Source organism: Melanaphis sacchari, unplaced genomic scaffold (genome assembly GCF_002803265.2).
Source record: "Melanaphis sacchari strain LSU unplaced genomic scaffold, SCAv2.0 Contig287_pilon_pilon, whole genome shotgun sequence".
Taxonomy (NCBI): domain Eukaryota; kingdom Metazoa; phylum Arthropoda; class Insecta; order Hemiptera; family Aphididae; genus Melanaphis; species Melanaphis sacchari.
The window spans coordinates 13,600-35,047 of NW_020271159.1; the positions used below are offsets into that span (position 1 = coordinate 13,600).

General features: G+C 24.3%; 1 protein-coding gene across 1 annotated transcript; it reads left to right on the forward strand.

Moving 5' to 3' along the window:
* The first annotated feature begins 1,309 nt into the window (after window positions 1-1,309).
* LOC112595575 (NFX1-type zinc finger-containing protein 1-like) lies at window positions 1,310-16,363 on the forward strand. Its single transcript, XM_025340826.1, has 15 exons — window positions 1,310-1,387; window positions 3,450-6,312; window positions 6,376-6,459; window positions 6,530-6,801; window positions 6,869-7,012; window positions 9,403-9,670; window positions 9,737-9,938; window positions 10,020-10,167; window positions 10,247-10,399; window positions 10,474-10,734; window positions 10,792-11,029; window positions 14,267-14,432; window positions 14,497-14,608; window positions 14,670-14,887; window positions 15,192-16,363. Exons 2-15 carry the CDS (start codon window positions 3,495-3,497, stop codon window positions 16,261-16,263), a joined length of 6,156 nt encoding a protein of 2,051 aa, XP_025196611.1. The 5' UTR covers window positions 1,310-1,387; window positions 3,450-3,494; the 3' UTR covers window positions 16,264-16,363.
* Window positions 16,364-21,448: the final 5,085 nt, after the last annotated feature.

Sequence of the window (21,448 nt, forward strand, 5' to 3'; positions counted from 1 at the left end):
TAACTTGGCTTTAAGTTCAATAAATTTGGTACTCTAATACAATTCATTATACATATTACACTAAATTTTTTGTTGAACCAACAAATTTCTAGACATAATCTATTAAAATATTATTGCACGAGAGTATTTTACAATAGTGATGTCCGATATAAAAATAAAATTGTATGTCAATGAAAGTGTAATATGATAGTGTAAAATATACTTGAAACATTATTAATACAATATTTTTCTATTGAAATTAATTTTTCTTCTATGTTTAGCTGTTAATTACGTTCTAAGAATTTCGTATTTTTCATCGTGTTGAATATTTTGGAATTTTGGATTGATTAAGTGTTAGTATAAGAAATCATATTAAAGAATAAAAAATATCTCTTGATAACTGAAGTTTTCAAAAATATTAAAAATAAATTGTGTTAATATAGATAGGTACAAAAGGAACTATAAAAATTTTACAGTTGGTAATTGATAAAATTATATACTATTTATATTTGTCCCGCGCGTACACTAAAATAAGATGTTTCTAATCATAGAAATATTAATTCGGACGAGTTGAAATAGAACAAAAATGAAGGCATTTAACAAATTCTAACAAAATTATGGAACTTGTTACAAGGTAACATTGTTGCAGTAGTAAATTATTTTTGTTATATTACTATCCATTATTTAACATTATAGTCGGGAGAATGAAAAGTGGCCGCTGGCAAATATGATAGATACGATTTTTTTTTTTGCTTAAAACAGAAGTTCTCATAATATTATATTATATTTATGTAAATACATTGCATTTAATAATTCAAAATACGCGCCTTTTTTCACATTTGTTTGGAAACCAATTACAGAAATTTGCCACCAGGGGCGTTCGCATCAGCGGCCACTTTTCATTCTCCCGACTATAGTAAGTAAGTACATACTTATTACTTATGTTATCACGTATCAGTCTAAGCAATTTAAATAATCGCTATTTTATCAGTAATGTACTAATGTAATAAATTATTAAATTATTAAATAATGATATAATCTTTGTATTTAAAAAAGTGTATTACCTAATCCAGTGGCGTTTAAATGTTTCATAATGTGTACAATATGACATAGAAATTAGAAAAGCATAAAATAAGTCTTTTGGGAGACTACCTACCTAGTTATTTTTCAACTTCGTTAAACCTTTTTTTTTTAACAATAGTGCAATATCTGTAACTAGTCCTAAAGTTGTTTCATATAGATTTTTAAAATTTTTTAACAAGATTTACCAATAAATCATTATGTAATTTGTGTATAAATACAGTTTATAACAAAGTTGTTATCTTAACATTTTTAAATGGACTTATGATAACTTCATCAGCAGTACATTTAATTAACCTGAGTTTTATCTTACTAATATGTTGCACAGGTAATAGTTCAAATTCAAATTTACTGTTATTGATAAATTAATTTGATTTTTAATTCATAATATCAAAAGGTGCCTAATTCAGAAATTATCAATTTATTTTTATTTTCTCTTAGTAATAACACTTTTTTTACTGGAATATAAGTCATATAATTGTTCCAAATTACCAAATAGATCAATTACACTGATTTTTGATGTAATGAAATCTAAAACTACCAAATTAAATTGATGTATCCAATGCAAAACATGAATAGCACTAGAGTTTTCTTCTTTTGTAATACTTTCAACTTTGTAGTCCATTATATTGACCTTGCATATTTGAAGCCAAATCAATTAGATATATTTTTCAATCTAAATTATGTTCAAGAAATTCAAGACATACATAGATACATCTTTGTATTGATTAGTCAAATCTATATCACAAGTACTTGGTTGTTCTTTAATGGTTGGTAATCTTTTTTTAACACATTCACTTTGTGTCAAAACCAATCTGATAAGCGATAACAACCGAAGGTAATTTTATTAATAATGCAGGATTGCCCATTTCATTGATTGTTTGAAATATCAATTATACAATTTTAATTTTAACCTGATAAAAAATTATTGGGTTTATCAATTATATATTATACTAATTATATTTTTTCCCCTACTAAGCCAAAAGCTAAAGATAAGGCTTAACTGTAATACAAATTTTTAATAATATTATATCGTTAACTAAATTATCAAAATATACCAAACGTTGTATTTTATAATTTATTTTTTGTTTATGATATCATTAATTATATTTATAGACTCTTACTGACAATAAGATAATCTTTACTTTATTTATTTTATAACGCACAATAGTATTATTATAACAAAGTACCAAATACTAATTACAGACTATAGTTATATTAACTTCTATAATATTCTGTATCAACTATTTTCTACATACACATTTATTCCATTCAGTAAATAAAGTTCATATTATAATGTACTTAGATTTGGATACCCACTTCCTACAAATTATTTGAAGGTATAACAGCCGCTACATTTTACATCTAGGCTAATGGGCGGACACCACTCCTAATCTAATTATGACATATACTATTACATTTTATTAATATTTTACGGACCAGAAAAAATTTTGTATTTGTAAATAGAAATATGAGCATAGTTGCACTTAAAAAAAAAATCTTTAACACTCAATAAAAACTTAGCTTATTTTGTTCTTATTACAGTAATTTTTATAATTATTTGTAAATTTTTAGACACAAGACTTAATTTTTTTATTTTCTACAGTAGTATTAGTAGATGAGGTTTAGCTTATAGGTAGGGTTGCCAGATTTTAAATTCACCAAAACAAGACATTGTATTGAATAACCTTTTTTTTGTTTTTTTTTGTCTTGGGTTTAAAATTTCTGAAGCTTTTTTTAAAAAAAAAGAAACAAATAAACCTGAAAACATGTTAAAAAAATTTAGTTAACATAATACGATAATGATTTAATGAAACTATATGTAAATTATTCTATATTTTATTATTTAAAATAATAAAATATTAAAGTTATTTTCGGCTCCCATTAACTGGGACAAAGTTAATGACTGGCCAGGACACTGGGACATGTTGTTAAAATCGGGACGAATGGCAAGCTTACTTATAGATGTGTTTTATTATAAATTAAGTTTAATTGTCTAACTTTTAAGTTTCTTACACAAATATATTCAATTATGTAGGTATGTAAAGTATAAAAAACAATTCATGTAATATTGATTTAATTAATTTGAAATTCAAAATTTGTTTTCTTTTAAAAACGTAACTTATTAGTTTTTTTTTTAAATACCAAGATAAAATTTGTTTGTTTTTTTGATATATAAGTAAGTCAGTAAATGTTAAATTAAAAACTAAACTAGTAATTATAGCTTTTCAAATAAAAATCACAAACGTCTAAAACTTCATAAATTAAATAATTATAAAATAAACAAATTTTCACTTTTTTTTGGAAAAATTACAGTTCAATGTTTAATGTTTAAAATTATACTGAATGTCTTTATTTTTTTATAATATATATATTTGATAATTTTATAGGATACCATTACAAGCATATGACTAGCCATAGACTGGAGAAAAATCATGTCCAATAAAAACCACACAGACCAAAATAACAAAAATCAAAAGTTTCATCCTAGAAAATCTAGAACAAATCCATCTGTAAATGCAGAAAGCATCCAATTTGATTCTAAGTTGCCTAAACAACAGAATGAACAATCACGTCCAAGTGGTTCCAGTACAAAAGAAGAACAAAAGAAAAAAACACAGAATTCAGATAATAGGCAAGAAAATTGGATAAAAAACCAAAATTTGGAAAATAGACAATCACAATGGAAATTTAAACAAATTTCAGAAAACAGACAAGAAAGAGAAGGACAAAAAAAAATTGAGCAAAAACAAAACTTGAATAATGAAAAAAAATATAAAAATAAGTATACTTTTGGATTCATACGCCTTAGAGAATTATGTGATAAGGATCCTTCTGAAATTGTATTTGTGATGTCTAATAAAGCTAATGGATTCATGGATTTATTTAAACAAAATAAAGAACCAGATTGGATATTCTTGCTTATGAAAGTTTCAGCTAAAATTTGTTATTCAGAATTAATGCAAAGCAAAATTTCTTTACTGACAGAACTATCATGTAATCAATTTCTTAGTCATATAAAAAACTATATATTGAGTACACCTACAGAAAAAAATATAAATCGTTGTAACAATATGAATACATTTTATGAAGATTGTTTAATAGTTTTTCAATCCATAATTATGTTATTTCCAAAAACAGCAGAAGAAAAATTAAAAGAGATATTAATTAGTAGTAATGTTGCTTTAACTGGTATTAAAACGTATAGTAGTCATATTAAAATAAATGAAACTATAATTGCTGGAATGAATGAGCTGTTACAAAAACTGAACGAAATAAAAGTAGCAGATGAATTAAAATTAAGAGAAAAATGTATAATTGATAATATAGCTCAAATTATACCACCTCCTGAAAATTTTAGGGAACTCACAGTATATCCAACTGCAAATGATCTTGAATGTGGTGAACCATTTTTACGACCAAATATATTAAAAGGAGCTTTTCAGAACGTAGAACACTATTTAGATGTTCAATTTCGTCTTTTACGTGAGGATTTTATCGCTCCACTACGAGAAGGAATACAATTTTATAAAAAATCAATAAATGATAAACAACAATCTCAACATCGTAAAAAAATAAGCAATATTCGTATTTATCGTAATGTTGAATTTCAAAAAAAAGGTGAATTTGTTCGTGATAAATATGGTTATTTGATAAATTTTGATAAAAAGAAAACATTAAAAATAAACTGGGATATGACTAAACGTTTCATGTATGGTTCTTTATTGCTATTTTCTGTTGATAATTTTAAGACATTTTTTTTGGGCACTGTTTTGGATCGAAAGATAACACTTTTGAAACAAGGAAAGTTAATTGTGGAATTATTAGAAGATGCAAAACCTTTATTTAATACACCTCTTACCGTGGTAGAGAGTGAGGTATATTTTGAACCATATAAATGTTCAATGGAAGCTCTCAAAAATATTTATGATCATAATTTTCCAATGGAAAAATATATAATATCAGCTGTTACATTAATTCAGTATCCATGTTACATTGCCACATTACCTCAACCAATCTATACAATTGATGATATAGATAATATCCATATAGTAAATATGTATCAATGGCCTCCTAAAGAATTACTACAACTTGATGAAATGCAATATAGAGCATTTAGAGCAGCAATAACTCAAGAATTTACAGTTATTCAAGGGCCACCTGGTACTGGAAAAACATTTATTGGATTGAAAATTATGAAAACCATTATAAGTAATTTATATAACAACCAATGTCTTTCTAAACCAATTTTAGTAGTGTGTTACACTAATCATGCATTAGATCAATTCATCGAAGGTATTTTAAGTTTCACAAACAAAGTTATAAGAATTGGTGGTCAATCTAAGTCCAAAATACTAGAAGAATACAGTTTAAGGAATATTACTCGTAAATATAAAAGATCCTATACTACTAATAGAGGTTTAAGAAATGTTCAAGAACAAGTTAGAAAAATTATGAATAATATAAACTATTTTAAGACGATTAGTGAAGTTGTATCATACAATGCTGGAATATTAGATATATCGTTACTGAAAAATGGTATGCCTAAAAAATATCATCGGTTTTTTACAACTGCTATAAATCTTCTTTCTTGGTTATTTCAAGATTCTGATTACTTTGATGTAGATCCAATAGAGTTTATTAGTAAAACTAGCCATGAATTAATCAATAAAGTCTATCATTCCGAAAAATTGTTGAAAATCGATGTAGAAGTAAATGAAAGTGATGATGAAGATGAGCGATATGAACCTGATAATTTTGAACTAGAACATTATTATAAAGATGTTGTTATTTATAGTATAACTTTAGATGACATAAAGCAAGCTTGCAAGGAATTTTTCGAGGAGAATATTCGTTTAGAGAATCTATCAAATGTGGATATAGATCGCTATAATGAATTTGAAGAAGCCAAATTTAATTTTGATATAATGGAAAAGATACATGATTATTTTGAAAATAAGATGAATTTAATTGATGTTTATTCTGAATTACCAGAATCAATTGAAGATTTAAATTCATTAAATATGAATCAAAGATGGTCTTTATATTTTTGTTGGGTACGAGAAACAAAAGAAATGATTGATCCAAAAATAATGAGTTATGAAGAAAAGTATTCTCAAGTTTATAAGCAATACTCTGAATTAAGGGAGTTGGAAAATATAGAGCTATTTAATAAGATGCATGTAATAGCAATAACTACTACTGGTGCAGCTAAGCATAGAATAATGCTAGAAGGTCTAGAGTCGCCAATAGGTATGTATTAAGATTTATTTTTTTTCTATATTTATAAACTAAATAGTTAATTTAAATTTTTAGTTGTCGTTGAAGAAGCTGCTGAAGTTTTGGAGGCACATTTAGTTTCATCATTAACAAGACATTGTCAACATCTAATATTGATAGGTATTTATATTAATCTTATGAGAAAATTAATAAAAATTATGATAACAGTTAATTATTTTTCCTTCAATAGGCGACCATAAACAATTACGTCCTAATAATGCAGTTTACAAATTGGCTAAAAATTTTAATTTCAATATTTCATTGTTTGAACGTATGGTCAATAATGAAATACCTTGTTATACATTGAATGAACAACATAGAATGCGTCCTGAGATAGCATCCCTAATAACTCCATCAATCTACAATGAATTGAAAAATCATATTTCTGTTTATAATAGAGAACATATTCGTGGTGTAACCAAAAATATGTTTTTCCTAAACCATAATATATATGAAAAAGAGGTATGTTACGTGTTGATATTTTAGTACAATTATATAATTCGATTAATACAATATTTTAAACATTTAGGTTGAAGAAAATTCAAGCAAGAGTAATGATCATGAAGCTAGATTTTTAATTATGTTTGCCAGATATTTAATTTTACAAGGGTACAAAACTGATCAAGTAACAATATTAACAACTTACAGTGGTCAATTATTCTTAATTCGTTCAGTAAGTTTACATAATTTTTTTAATTTGTATGACTATGAATTTTTGTTTGCCATTTATAAATAATACAAATTATGTTAAATATTTTATTTGTGCTTTACTTTTTATTATTATAATGTTGATGTGTACATGATGTTTGCTAATGATGTAATGGTAATTAGAGAAACCCTAAAACAAGTAAATGAAAAATTGGAAGAGTAAACAGTAGTATTTGAAGGCAGAGGGCTAAAAGTTAGTCGAAGTAAAACATAAGCAATCATGTGTGATTTTGTTGTGTGTTTTGTATAATAAAATTGAGGAATGATATTCGTATAGTAGTAAAATTGATAGGTTCAAGCATTTACGATTAATAGTATAAAAAAATTGATTTTGAGGAGTACATCAAAAATATGATGAAGTATAAATGAATGAAGTGAATAGAAGCATCTAGTATTTTGTGTGACCAGAAGATACTGATGAGATTAAATGATAGATATTTTAAAACTTGTAATTTAGCTATGTTTTCTGTTTTAGAATGCTGACAGTTAGACTAAGAGACAGAATAGAGGATAAATGTAGTGGAAATAAAAATGCTTAGATGTGTGAAGTGACTAGAGAATTTAAAATAAGATATAAATACATTAAGGGTAATATAAAAAGTTACATGATTATGGATAAAAGTAGTGAGAATAGATGAAGATGTTTAGATATGTTATGATAAATGTAATAAATTTTACTTATTTATTTTAAATTTTAACAGATTATAAGATCCAATTATAATAAATTTAATAGCAATAACATTAATAGTAAAATAATATAAATATTTTAAATACAAATAATTTTATTGGCATATTAACTAAAAGATTCAATGGAAGTAAAGTTAAATATTTAATTTTAGTTTTGTTAGTTAATTACATCATCCTATAATTATTTAAGTTAATACCCAATTTATTTTTGGTGAAAGAAAAGTGCAGCTAGTTCTACACTAAAAAACATTAAATTTAAGAAATTTAATAATCAGTAATCATTTACAAGTTTAATTAAAAATGTTACACAACTTATTTTTCTTATTCTGATAAATTAACAATGTCAAACAAATTTAATAATAATTGATAAACAGTGAGGCAACTACAACTTATGGTGGCCTAGCAACAAAAATTACACAGTGCCTTTTAATATATTATTTTTGTTATAAATTTATTATGTAGATTTTATAGCTATATGTATATTTTAAAATACTTTAACTATTTACATAATGTGTAATTAAATATAGGTAAGAGTCAATAGGTTACATGAAAAGAGTAGTTAATAAATAATTTGCATAATTTACAAATAATTTCTACTGTCTGTCTATTTATTTAAAAAAATATAATATATTTTAATGAAACTTAATTTTTTAACCTTTAAGTTGGAAACATTATCTATTATTTAATTTATATTTAATTTTTCAGTTTCATTTTTTTAATATATATATAATGGCAATGTTTGATAGTTGATTTTGATTCATTGAATTTCTCAAGTAATTTTTGATAAATCAAACTTTAATGTTCTCTTTTGTAATCTCCTATCATTGTCAACTTCATCTAAATGTTTAATAGCTAATTTAAAACAATATTTTATACAGGAAATTTATGTTGTTGAAAAATAAATACCGATAATAAAAACGTATTAATTAGTGTCCCACTCTAAATACCAGGTACTTAGGTACTCTTGTGTAAGTACCATCCAACATCCCTGCTTGTTGCGCTGATGAAGAAATTCTCTTCATTACCATGTATGTACACTTGAAAGCCTTAGAGTGAAGGAATCAATTTTTAATATGATCTAAAGATTGAATTTGTTATTTTAAGTATGGGTACCAAACGACATAATTGCATTCTAATTTTACTCAAATTAGAAAAATATAAGTTTTAAAACAGTAAATTTAATGAAATTTACAATTCTTAGAAATAAAGCCTTAGTACTTTTAAAGATTTATTAATTGTGTGTAATAAGTGTTTATTGAAAGAAACAGTAGATCAAATGTTACACCTACTAAATCACTGATATCATAAATATGTATTAATAGAGATTTATTGATATGATGAGACTAAAGAGATGGAATCCAAGACCTTGAAAATGTTATTACTTTATATTTTTCAATATAAAAAGATAATTCATAGACAGTAAGTATTGTTATGAAAATTACTGTAGAAAAAAATAAAGGGAGAGAAGTACTTAATAAGAGATCAAATTGAGATCAACATGAAAATAGCTTATATATATACTAGAGGTTAGATTAGCCTTTTGAGGTGATGGATCACATGTAGTTGTATGTGTATGATGAAATACAAGCTGATAATTATTATTATTGGTATTTATTTTAAATAATTAAATATATAAATATGATAATTTATTTTTTAATCTATTTTAAGTTACGAAAAAATCATCCAATATTGGAGGGCATAAAAATAACAGTTGTCGATAAATATCAGGGCGAGGAAAATGATATTATACTGTTATCACTAGTTAGAAGTAATGAACAGGGAAATGTAGGATTTTTGAAAAATGAAAACAGATTATGTGTTGCATTGTCAAGAGCGAAATATGGACTTTACATAATGGGTAACATGGACATTTTGTACAATTCTGGTGATTTTTGGAAAAAAATAATAGCAACATTAGTAAATCAAGATTCATTTGGTAAATATATTTTTGCTTATATTTTAATAGATTTCTAATTAAGTTTTTTCTACATTATGTTTCAAGGTAATGAATTGACTTTAGAATGTGTCATACATTCTGGTATTATAACAAAAGTTTCAAAGAGTGAAGATTTCAATATAGTCATGGAAGGCGGTTGTTCCATGATGTGTAAAACATTGTTGTTATGTGGTCATTATTGTGCAAGTGTATGTCATTCTTATGACCGTGACCACGTGGAAATGAAATGCATGGAGTCATGTAACAAGTAAAATTTTTAAAGATTTTTATTTATAATAATTTTTAAAAAAGATTTTTAATTTTTTTTAAATGTATAAATGTATCATAGGTCTTGCGATTATAATCATCCATGTACAAAAATATGTTATATGGATTGTGGACAGTGCTCCGTACTCATGATGAAAAATTTACCATGTGGTCATCACATAGAATTACCATGCTTTGTTGATATTGATACTTATCCGTGTGAAGAAATGGTTGGAGATTTACTATTGCAATTCTAAAATTTCCAGTGTATTTTTTTTAATTAGAGATTGTCTTTAAATTTAATTTTAGATGGAAATTATCCTAGAAAAATGTGGTCATAAAGTTATGAAAAAATGTCATGAAAAAAATCCAAATTGTTCAGTTAAATGTTATATTCGTTTGGATTGTGGTCATGCTTGTGAGCGCAATTGTCATAAGAATGATGATCCAGACCACGAGAAGGTAGTGTTGTTTTTTATATTTGTTTCATATTCTAATATCTTGTAATAATTATATTTTAAAAATTTTATCCTCAGTACAATTGCTTAAAACCTTGTGAAAATATTAATAAAAAATGCTCTTTAAATCATAAATGTCAAAAGATGTGTTATGAAGATTGTGCATTATGTACTGTTAAAGTTAAAAAAACTCTGCCTTGTGGACACATAAAAAATAATGTTCCTTGTGGCTTAAAATGTAGTGAGATTAAATGTAATCTTCCATGTACTCGTTCTTTAAAATGTGATCATAAGTGTCTAGCTAAATGCTATGAGCCGTGCAAACCTTGTGAACACTTAGTAAGTGAAATATTCTTATTTGTGAATCAGTTTTGTTCATTTTATATATTTTTTCAGGTACAAAAAGTGATACCAGACTGTGGACACTCAATTACAATTAAATGTAAAACATTACCAGAACGTAAGCATTGCACTAAGAAATGTGATCGAATTTTAAAATGTGAGCATTTATGTAAGAATTTATGCGCAAAAAAATGTACACATAAAGAATGTAAGGAAATAATATTGCAAAAGATTAGTAAACTTGCTTGTGGTCATAATAAAGTTTGGGTCTTTTGTTGCGACAAAGATAAAGGTAATATATTTTATTATTATACTATAGGAAAATTTTTTATTTAATTAAACATGTTACAATACATTATGATGTTACATATTAATATGATTTATTTTTAATATTTATAATTATTTTTTTTAAAAAAATATTACTGTTCAACTTTTGTGGATTATAGTTGTGAAAAAAAAATGTATGAAATATTACCGCATTGTTTTAGTTATATATTTGCTCTTTATATTTTAAAATATATAGATTATTAGAATATTAGAATCAAAATTATAAAAATATATTACATAACATAAAATAAAATAATATGTATAAATACTATAATATTATTTAGACTATTTTAAACTTTAAAATTATACTGGCTTAGTAAATTGTTAGGTTTATACTTATACGTGTAGAGCATATACGAGGTGTATGGTCATTTCAGGTTGAACAAAGTGTGTGAATAAGACTCAAACTGTTATAAATATTATTATTTTAAAGACCACTATCACACATTCGTATGGTGCTGTGACACCAATATCTTACATAATTAACTATAATTACATAACATATACAATACTAATTATTAAGTTTTTATTTTGAATAACCAGTATCTGGTTAAAGCTGTGTAATAGTAACTTAGTCATTGATTGAAGGGTTTGGTGCTACAACCAGATACCTTCGCTTTTGAAAAATTTACAGGATAAGCATAAGACAAGTTTTGGTACATTTAAAATGGAGGTAATATAAACATTTAAAAATCATTTTGAACATTTTAAAGTTGAAGTATTTACTTATAGCAAATATAATTTTAAAGTCTTAGCTTTAAAGACATTTTTTCTAAAACCTTTTATTACATAGACTTATTTAGCGTTTACACCAAATACAACTAAATTAAAATATGTATTTATTTAATTTAATTCATTAAAGAATAAACTTAAAATATTTAGAGCTAATTATAGCTTTAAAGGTTTTAGATATGTATCACAATGGAATTTCAACCATAACTTTAGTACTGTATGACAACAATGTTGAATAAAATAAACTTATAAATATTTATTTATTTTTTATTAATTGTATTCTTTTAATCCATATAAAATACAGTAAAATTGAGTAAGACTTTTCTAAAAAACTATTACATTGCATGTTAAATGCAATTTTATTAAATATCAGTATATTACAATAAGTTTCTTTACTTATATATTAAAATAAATATAATATTATTCCAGTAATTTTAAACAAAATTAGATATCAGTATATCACTATAATTTACTAGTCATAGGTAGAAAAAACTCGATTTATGTATTAAAATATTAATAATTAATTATAATTATCCTTCATAACTGGTCCCATATTTTATAAAAAAAGAACCTCCCAAAAATATACCTTGTTTTTGTTTGTCACCAATAGTATTAAAAATATTTAATATACAGTATTTTTGTTCATCTGTAATTTTTTTAAGACATCCAAGTTTACATTTACAATTTGGACAGTTTCACATTTTTTAATTACTTTATTTTTTAAACTAATTGTTTTGTGTTTGATGCATTTATGAAATATTTCTTTTCCATTATGAAGAAGATTTAATTATCTTTTTACTTCTTGATGTTGATTTTTCATTTGCTGCATTATACTTATTATTAAAGACTGGATTTTGCATATTATGCATGTTCATATTTTTATAAGCAATTGCATGCAATAAATGGGTTTTCATCAATCATACTTAAATAAATAATATTACAAACTTTTATTTTGCATATTTTTGCATATTTTGGGTTCAAGTGCATATTTTATATAAAAACGCATGTTTTTACATAATACGTATACACTAAGTATAAATTTAATTTAATTTTATAATTGTATGAACAATTATTATATATAAATTTTTCCACAATACAAAAATTGAAAATATTTTGTTTCCATATTAGTTGGTAGGTAGGGAGGTTGTCGAGTTTTAAATATGCGCCCATAACAAGCGTTGATGTGGAACGAAGTTTTTCTGCATATAAACATATTCTCACAAATCGCCGTCATAATTTAACCGAGATCAATATGGAATATATTATTGTTACTTATTGTTTTTCTAATATCGAATAAATTAAAATTTTTTTCATTTTTATCATCATTATATAATATAATAATATTGTAGTTTATTTATATTTTCATAATTTATATTTTGATTTTATAACTTTACAATGAATAAATAGCTGTATAATCAAAAATTATTTTGCATATTTTGTGTTTTATCTTGCATATTTTGACTTTTTATAGTGCATGTTTGCATGCATATTTTACAATTTAAAATGCATATAAATCCGGCCTCTACTTATTATTTATATTTTCTGTATTAATGATGACACTTTTGTTTTAAGTTTCATTATTTGTAGCTTTTTAACTATGAACATTTTTAGAATTTATTTTTGATTTATCTTCTTTAGAACCACTGCTTGTTAAAGGTGTTATATCTATCAATAAATTATTATAGCACGTGTAATTATCGTTGAATATAAAGTTAGGATCTAGATATCATTATCTACTTTTGAATAGTTCGAATCATCTAAAGTTGCATTTATTTTGGATTCATTCATGCTGAAAATTCTTACTAAATCTCTAGTTAATTTATATTCAAATCACTTAGAAACTACATATTACATATTTTGCTGTTTGTTATATCAATATATAAAGCAGTTTCTCCTCTATTATCTCTATCCTTTGATAGAAAAGTTGAATTTCAAAAAAATTGGCTTATCTGATTGTTGCACTAAAACCTTCAATTTTGAATATTTAATATGATAATAAAATAATTTTTTATCATATTAAAGTATTTATAAAAGTATATAATCAAACAAATGGTAGTAATTTATTCTTTATTTAAATAAAAATGATAAAAATATTTTTAACGTCAATTTACATGGCAATGAATAAGCAGTGTATTTAATATTATTATTGGCTAGCTTCTTTTATTTAGTTATCTCTTAATAGAAGACAAGAGAGTTAATTCAATAACATTAAAGTATTAAATTTAAATTTAAACTCTAAACATTTTATCTACTTTTTATTTTATTTTATTTTTTTTTTAAATTAAGCTTATGATATATCATATATTTATATGTATTATGCATTAAATTTATTATACTATTTATTAGGATCTATAAAACAAAAATAAGATTTTAGTAATTATATTTGATTATATATTTGTCTGTTTTATTTATAATACTTATATTCTATGTATAAAAAATTGAATTAACTAATAAATGTAATATTTTGTAGAATTTAGATTAGATAGCCAATATCTACTTGATAAATGCCGTGAACCATGTCTACAAAAATTAAATTGTGGTGATATTTGTCAAGGCACATGTGGAGAATGTAAACAAGGCCGTTTACATGTACCTTGTAGTGAAGTTTGCAATAAGATAAATCCGTGTAATCATACGTACGTGTATATTTTTATTAAAAATCTGGATTAATTAATAATCTCATGTTTAATTATTTTTTAGATGTGAATTTCCCTGTAAGGAACAATGTCCACCTTGCAATAAAAAATGCATTTATTCTTGTGTCCATTCAAAATGTCCTCGCTTGTGTGGTGACCAATGTGCACCGTGCATGGTAATAACCAATTATAAATATTTTTTTAATATATTATTATATTTGTTAATTTTATTTATAGGAAAAATGTGAATGGAAGTGTCCACATTTGAAATGCACTCAAAAATGTAATGAAATATGTAATCGAGAACCTTGTTATGAGCCTTGTACATCAAAATTAAAATGTGGACATGAATGTATAGGTTTTTGTGGTGAACCTTGCCCTCCTCTTTGTCGCATTTGTCAAAAAGATGAAGTTAATACAATAGTTTTTGGTAATGAAGATGAACCAAATGCAAGGTAAATTGAATTAAAAGAGTTATTACAAACATTTTGTATTTTTTATTGTGTGCTTTTTTTGTACATATAAATCTAGAAAATAAATATTGTTATATTTTTAGTAAATATAAAAATTTAATTTAAGCATTCAATGGTATATTTTTGTCGAAATTTTAAATATTACTTTATCATTATAGACAGTGGTTAGGTACTTAGATATATTATTATATTTAATTACATCAATAAATTTAGTCATAAAACTAAAAATATTCTATATGTGTTAGTTTATATTATATTATTTAATTGTTTATGTAATATGTTTTAGATTTGTTTACTTAGAAGATTGTAAACACTCCATCGAATCAGAAGCTTTATCAAAATGGATGGACCAAAAAGATAAAGAAATATGTTTGAAACTGTGTCCATTATGTAAAACTCCAATTTTAAGAACCCAACGTTTTATGAACCAAGTAAAAGTTGTAGTACAAGACATTTCAATAATAAAACAAAAACAATATGGAGAACTAGAATCTATTAAAAAAGGTAAAAAAGAAATAATTCTATCATTAAAATCCTTGGATACAAATTTTGTTTCAAATTATTTTGGTGAAAAAAATAATGAATATTATAATATGAAACATCTATGGGATACATTTTGCAAACCTTTATTAGCTTCTTTAAAGTTTGGAAAAAAGAAACAATCAAACTTCATTTTACCAGCAAATGATATAGAATCTTTAAATTTTGTTGTTGATTTGTTTAAAACTACTTCAAACTTTAAAAAAAGAATTGAAAGCATCATTGATGTCGAAAAGAAACAAACTATCATTAATCATTTTAAGTGGCTACTGAAAGTTGCTTTTACTTATTCTAGACAGTTATCTAATCAACAGAAATACGATATAAATATGGAGGTGGTAAGAGGTGCTAGAATATTACATTTATTTGAAATAACGTCCTCTACAAAGTTTAATATGGCATATGCACAAGTGATGCAAAAATTTTGTTCAACTGAAATGGATAATTTAGTAAAAAATATGGAAATTCTGTTAATGTCTTGTGAAGTTTACACTGTCGACAGAGACAAAGAAGTAGAAATGATAACTAAGTCAATTGATGAGAAATTTGATGGTCTGGATATTATTACCGAAGAAGAGAGAAAGATGATACACAATGCAATGTCCACCAGTTTCCGAGAGGGTTTTAAAGGTCAGGGTCATTGGTGTAAATGTCCAAATGGTCACATTTATGTTATTACAGAATGTGGAGGGCCATTAGAGGAGGCTATTTGTCCTGAATGTAAAGTACAAATTGGCGGGCAAAATTACAGACATGCCTCAGGTGTAACAGTAGCATCAGAAATGGATGGTGCTAGTCATCTCATGTTTCAAACTTGAATATTATAATAACTTTACCCCTCCCTTAATTCTCCTATAAACTTCGAAAATTACTAAAAAATAGAGATAGCACATAAAAAAAAATTAATATTCAAATTAAAGTGAGAAGCATATAATTTTTATCATATTTGTGCTAGGTAGTTGTAAAAAAATGTTAAGATTATATTATTATTCTATACATTTAGCTAATACCTAAAAATCATTTTTACATAGTATTTATTTATTTTAGTGCTACATAAATAAAATTTGAACAGTGATTTACCATATAATATGTCGTATAGTGACACAAGTTCTAAAGATCTATTATTGGCATTAACCATTATTAATTAATTTTTCTCAGACTACTTTGCTTCTGTTAATGTAAAAGCTTGCTTTTTTTCAAACAGATATTATTTCAAAATGTTTCAATATGTTTTGGAAGTTTTATCCTATTTAGGCTTTGATACTTCTTATTATTTTTGTTTATTTTGACCAACTGATACCATTGTGCTTAACTAAATTAATATCTGTTACCTACTTTCTCTTTTATTAACAACTGATGAATTTCCTTTGAGATGAAAATTTAATTTTGTTACTCCAATTTGGAAATTCCAGATATATTTAAATAATGTAGGAAATGTTTTCAAATATTGTCGATTTGTACTCCAAATGAATGATTTAAAGATTCATTAATTTGTGTCATCAATTTATGATAGTAATAATCTACTATCTGATTTAAGTTATCTGGTTGACCAGTAAAACAGAAAATAGCTTAATATTTTTCTTATAATATTTCAAAATATATGCATATTTCTTTTCATTGTCACTAATCATTAGGGGAGATAAAAGATCCAAGATATAAAGTAAAATAATTATACAGATGAATTAAGTGTGTCACCTTGGAATATTCTTTTTCAATATTCTTAGTTTTAATTCATGTATAAATTCGATTTATATCAAAGCTTTATGAGTATTTGGCATTTTTAAAAGAACTTATGTTAAGTTTGAATATATAAATTGTTTCATTGCACTTTACTGTGCATTGGTGAGTTTGGTTTAAGAATTAAGGTTTGTAATTTGAAACCTTGTGAAATTACAAGGCATTTTATACTCATATTTTATCTCTGAAATTGCTAGTTAAATTGGTCTAGTATCATTAGTTTATTCTTCAAAAGTATTTTTTGTTGTATTTATGTATAACTATTAAAAAAGTATAATAAATTGTTCTCGGTTATTATTATCAAAAGTTAGTCTTAGAGTTCCTACATTTAATTCTAGCAATAAATCTAGCTTTCATATTTCCTTTAGTTCTAGGAATTGCATAAATAATAGCTCAATATGCTGCTTGCTTAAATCATGTAATAAACTCATTAATTTTGACTAAATTGTCAAATTAAGATTGTATTATTAATGTTTAATTAATTTTTTAATTAATTTATTATATCAAATTATATCCGTTAAGTATATTAAATTAAGAATAGTTTTGAAAAATTCACTGTACCTTTACTTTTTGCTGGTGTTAATTATTACAAATAAGTAAATAAATAGGGATATACAAAGGTTTTAAAGGTGATTAAAGGATCTTTTAATAAGAATGATAATAATAGCCAAATCTATGATGTATACCTCCAAAACTTAACAATAAAAATGATATTATTTTTAATATTAAAGACTTACCTAATGATTTTTATAATTTCTTTGTAACAGTAGGTGAAAATATAATAACATTGAAATTACTAAAATTAACTGTGAAAAATAATTTTTTTGCTATGAATAATCCAAACTCTGTATTTTTTGAATCTCTAAAAACAAAGAAAAAAATTAAAGTATATTAAAATAAACAAAGACAACAATTCATTCTACAGAAATGGATTATGATATAAATTTCCGAATTTAAACTTGTTCTTTTAGAACATATTTTCAATTTAATATTTTTACGAGGATTTTTCTGGATATTATTAAACAAACTCTGTATTCCTTTTTTAGTTCCAAAAGATTATGTGTTTAGTATTAATAAATGCATTAAATTACGCAACTCAAATTGTTTAGTATATACATTTCTTAATAATTTGAGTATAATCTGTTACTGTATTTCTTTGAAATCTTCAAATACCGTGAAATACCTTGAAATTACTATTGATAGTTTTCAGAGTTTCCTGAAATGAAATCTGCACATTGAATTAATAATTTAAAAAGTTAGGCATTTGTTCAATAAATTTAAAATACTTAATTGTTATATTATAAATTTTTGTCATCTGAATTGTAGTAATTTTTTATTTTTTAATCCTAATTAGTATACTCGTCAAAATGCAAATATTTTTTTTAAATTAAGTAAGTGTAGAATAGAATTTATAAAAAAAGATTCTTTTAACATTTTATTTGGCATGTGTAATCTATATAAGATTAACATCAATAGATACTTATAATAATTTTAATAGTTAAAAAAATGTATTAGTAAAATATTTGAATTTTTAATTTAATATTGTATTGTTGTAATATCTTATAAGTTATAACTATGCTTATTTTTAGAAATGTATTGTTTTAATTTTTGATTGTATACTTAAAGAAATTTTCATGTTTAAATTAGTTTAGCTATTATTTGAAATATGCAGAGGCGGACTGGTCAATATTTTAGGCCGAGAATTTTTTTTTTTTTACCAGGATAAAAATTAACAGGAGAAAATAATTTGGTCATAAGTATATGAAAAGAATAATAATAATAATAATAATGAAAAAACCCTTTATTATCAATAAAAATATATTTTTAACATTTAATACAGATAAAAATATACACATAACATATATAACATATGTTTAGATGTACCTACATAGATACTACCTATATTAAAATTAACTTAGTATTATTTTAATTTTTCTAGTTTTTTCTTTTTCTTAAGATTTTGTCAATAATATTTTAGTTTCATTTAACGCAGAGAAATAAAATAAAAACGCGAAACTACGGTACATTACATTTTTTTTTGCTATCTAAGATAAGTGCAAGCGAGAATCAATACCTGTGTGGGGTGCCGTTGTTATTAGTTATATCTTATATAAAATATGAAAAATAATAATTATAGCTTAAAAATAGATCCCTACATAGGGTATTCGTCTATATATATATCTGTATGTATATTTCAAACATCATTTAAATCGTCTGAACAAAATATAAAATAGCTTATCAAGAATACACTTGTTGATCACTTCACAATACTATTAAATCACACGAGCAGATAATTTGTGTACTTATTTATATTATTTCATATACTATGTCTTAAATTCCTAAAATATTATTTGGCAATTTAATCTGTTATTATAACGGGTCACTTGAATTTGTCTCGGTGTCCCGCTAGGGGCCAGTCCGCCTTTGAATATATGTTTAGCTATAGAACTCTGTGTCTTTTTAAACTTAATTTTTAATCATCATAATTCCACACTGTTAAATGTTAAATTAATGTATGTTTGTGAAATTAAATTAAAATAAAATAATATTATAACTATATTTTGTTGTCATATACTCATATCTTAAACAATATTCTTATGTAAATTTATTTGGAAATTTGAAATCTTATAATGTAGTGTACAGGAGTGTATACAACTGACTAATTCACTTTTAATATAATAAATGTAGACATCCGATAATTTGGATAATAATTGTTCTTTTTTACATCATTGTGAAAATAACTTAATGTACTCTTCATTTATATTGATAAATATTTTATAGGTGTACGTTGTATACATAATATTCTTCAGTTTAATTAGGTACTAAATATGTAATCGGTTATTAAAGATGAGCCTATAATGAAAAATGCGTTATACACTTATACCAAACTGTGTTCTTTTGAGTTCAAGCACTGAAACTTAGTTATTTTTATTTTAAATTTCTTATTTACGTTTTAGTATCAATATAACAATGTTGAATATAAAGTCAACTTGTAAAGAATGATATGGGAGCCATTAAAAATATGATTTTAAATAATATTCTTTAAATATCTTTTATGAAATTACAATTACAAATTATTTTGATACAATCAATGATTTTATGTTAAAAACAGCAACTTTAAATATGAAACCAAACTACTTAAAAAAAAAAAAAATAATAATAAATAGGTATCTATCAAATGCTTTTTTAATTTTTTTTTTTTTTAAATTAAAGCATCTAATAAAATTAAATCTTTATTTTTAAATTTATAAACATACAGAAATGGTGGATATAATAACTATGCTTACTTTGTGAAATATTTATTTAATTTAGTTTCCTATACATATGAATGCTACTAACTGAAAAGACTCGTGTGGGAATACAGGTGTTCTAAATCAAATTATTTAAAAATAGCATTTTTGATGTGAAACATCTTATGGCGCGGTACAGTAGTGAGACCGACTATGGCGTAAAGTTAGGTTAACCTAACCGTGGCGTAAGCACATAATTAAAGTTATCTTATAAATTACAGATAAATGCAATATTATTAATTTGTCAAAAAAATATGACATGGTTTTTTTGAACAGATTAATTGGAAGGTTTATTAATTTATTTATTCAAATATATAGACGTAAGTTCTATTTCAATTTTTAAATGTGTGTACAGAAAATTTTAACAAATTAGTGTACAAAAATTAATTAATATTACAATACTATAAATATAAAACAATTAGTATTTAAGTGAATATAATTAGAAAAACTATAAAATATGTAATAGGTATACAATAATTAATTTTTTTTTTTTATTATGATATCGAGGACTGGAGGAGAAACCATGGTACCAGTACTTCTCCTCAGAAATACAATAACTAATTAAGGTAATAGAAAAGTTTTACAAAATCAAAGACATATGTGTTATTAACAACCATCAGGAGGGTTAGTAGGGGAATTAAAATATATTTTTTATTTGAAAATAGAGAGTAAAATGGTTTCGAGTCTCTAGTATTAAGGCTATTTATTTTTAAATTAATCAATGATAACAATTCAGGACTATCAATAAAGCCTAATAATAATTTGTGAAGAAATTAAGATAGTTAAAGCTATAACTTGACTGTCATTTCTAGTTTTCTACAATCATGTTCTAGGCTGTTCTCTAATTTCCACTTAAATATTACATGTCCACATCTTCTGTGACTAGTTTTTAATCTATTAAAAATTACTCATTCCTGCCGCGGAAGTGAAACTGTGTGGAAGCTTTAACAAATTGTTATGTAATGCCGTATTGCCT

What these genes read in the sequence shown, in the direction of transcription:
- LOC112595575 (XM_025340826.1), top strand. Translation starts at nt 3,495, where the DNA reads ATGTCCAATAAAAACCACACAGACCAAAATAACAAAAATCAAAAGTTT. An exon ending in AGGTCTAGAGTCGCCAATAG is followed by an intron (nt 6,313 to 6,375) that starts GTATGTATTAAG and finishes TTAAATTTTTAG; the next exon opens with TTGTCGTTGAAGAAGCTGCT. An exon ending in ACCAATGTGCACCGTGCATG is followed by an intron (nt 14,609 to 14,669) that starts GTAATAACCAAT and finishes TTTTATTTATAG; the next exon opens with GAAAAATGTGAATGGAAGTG.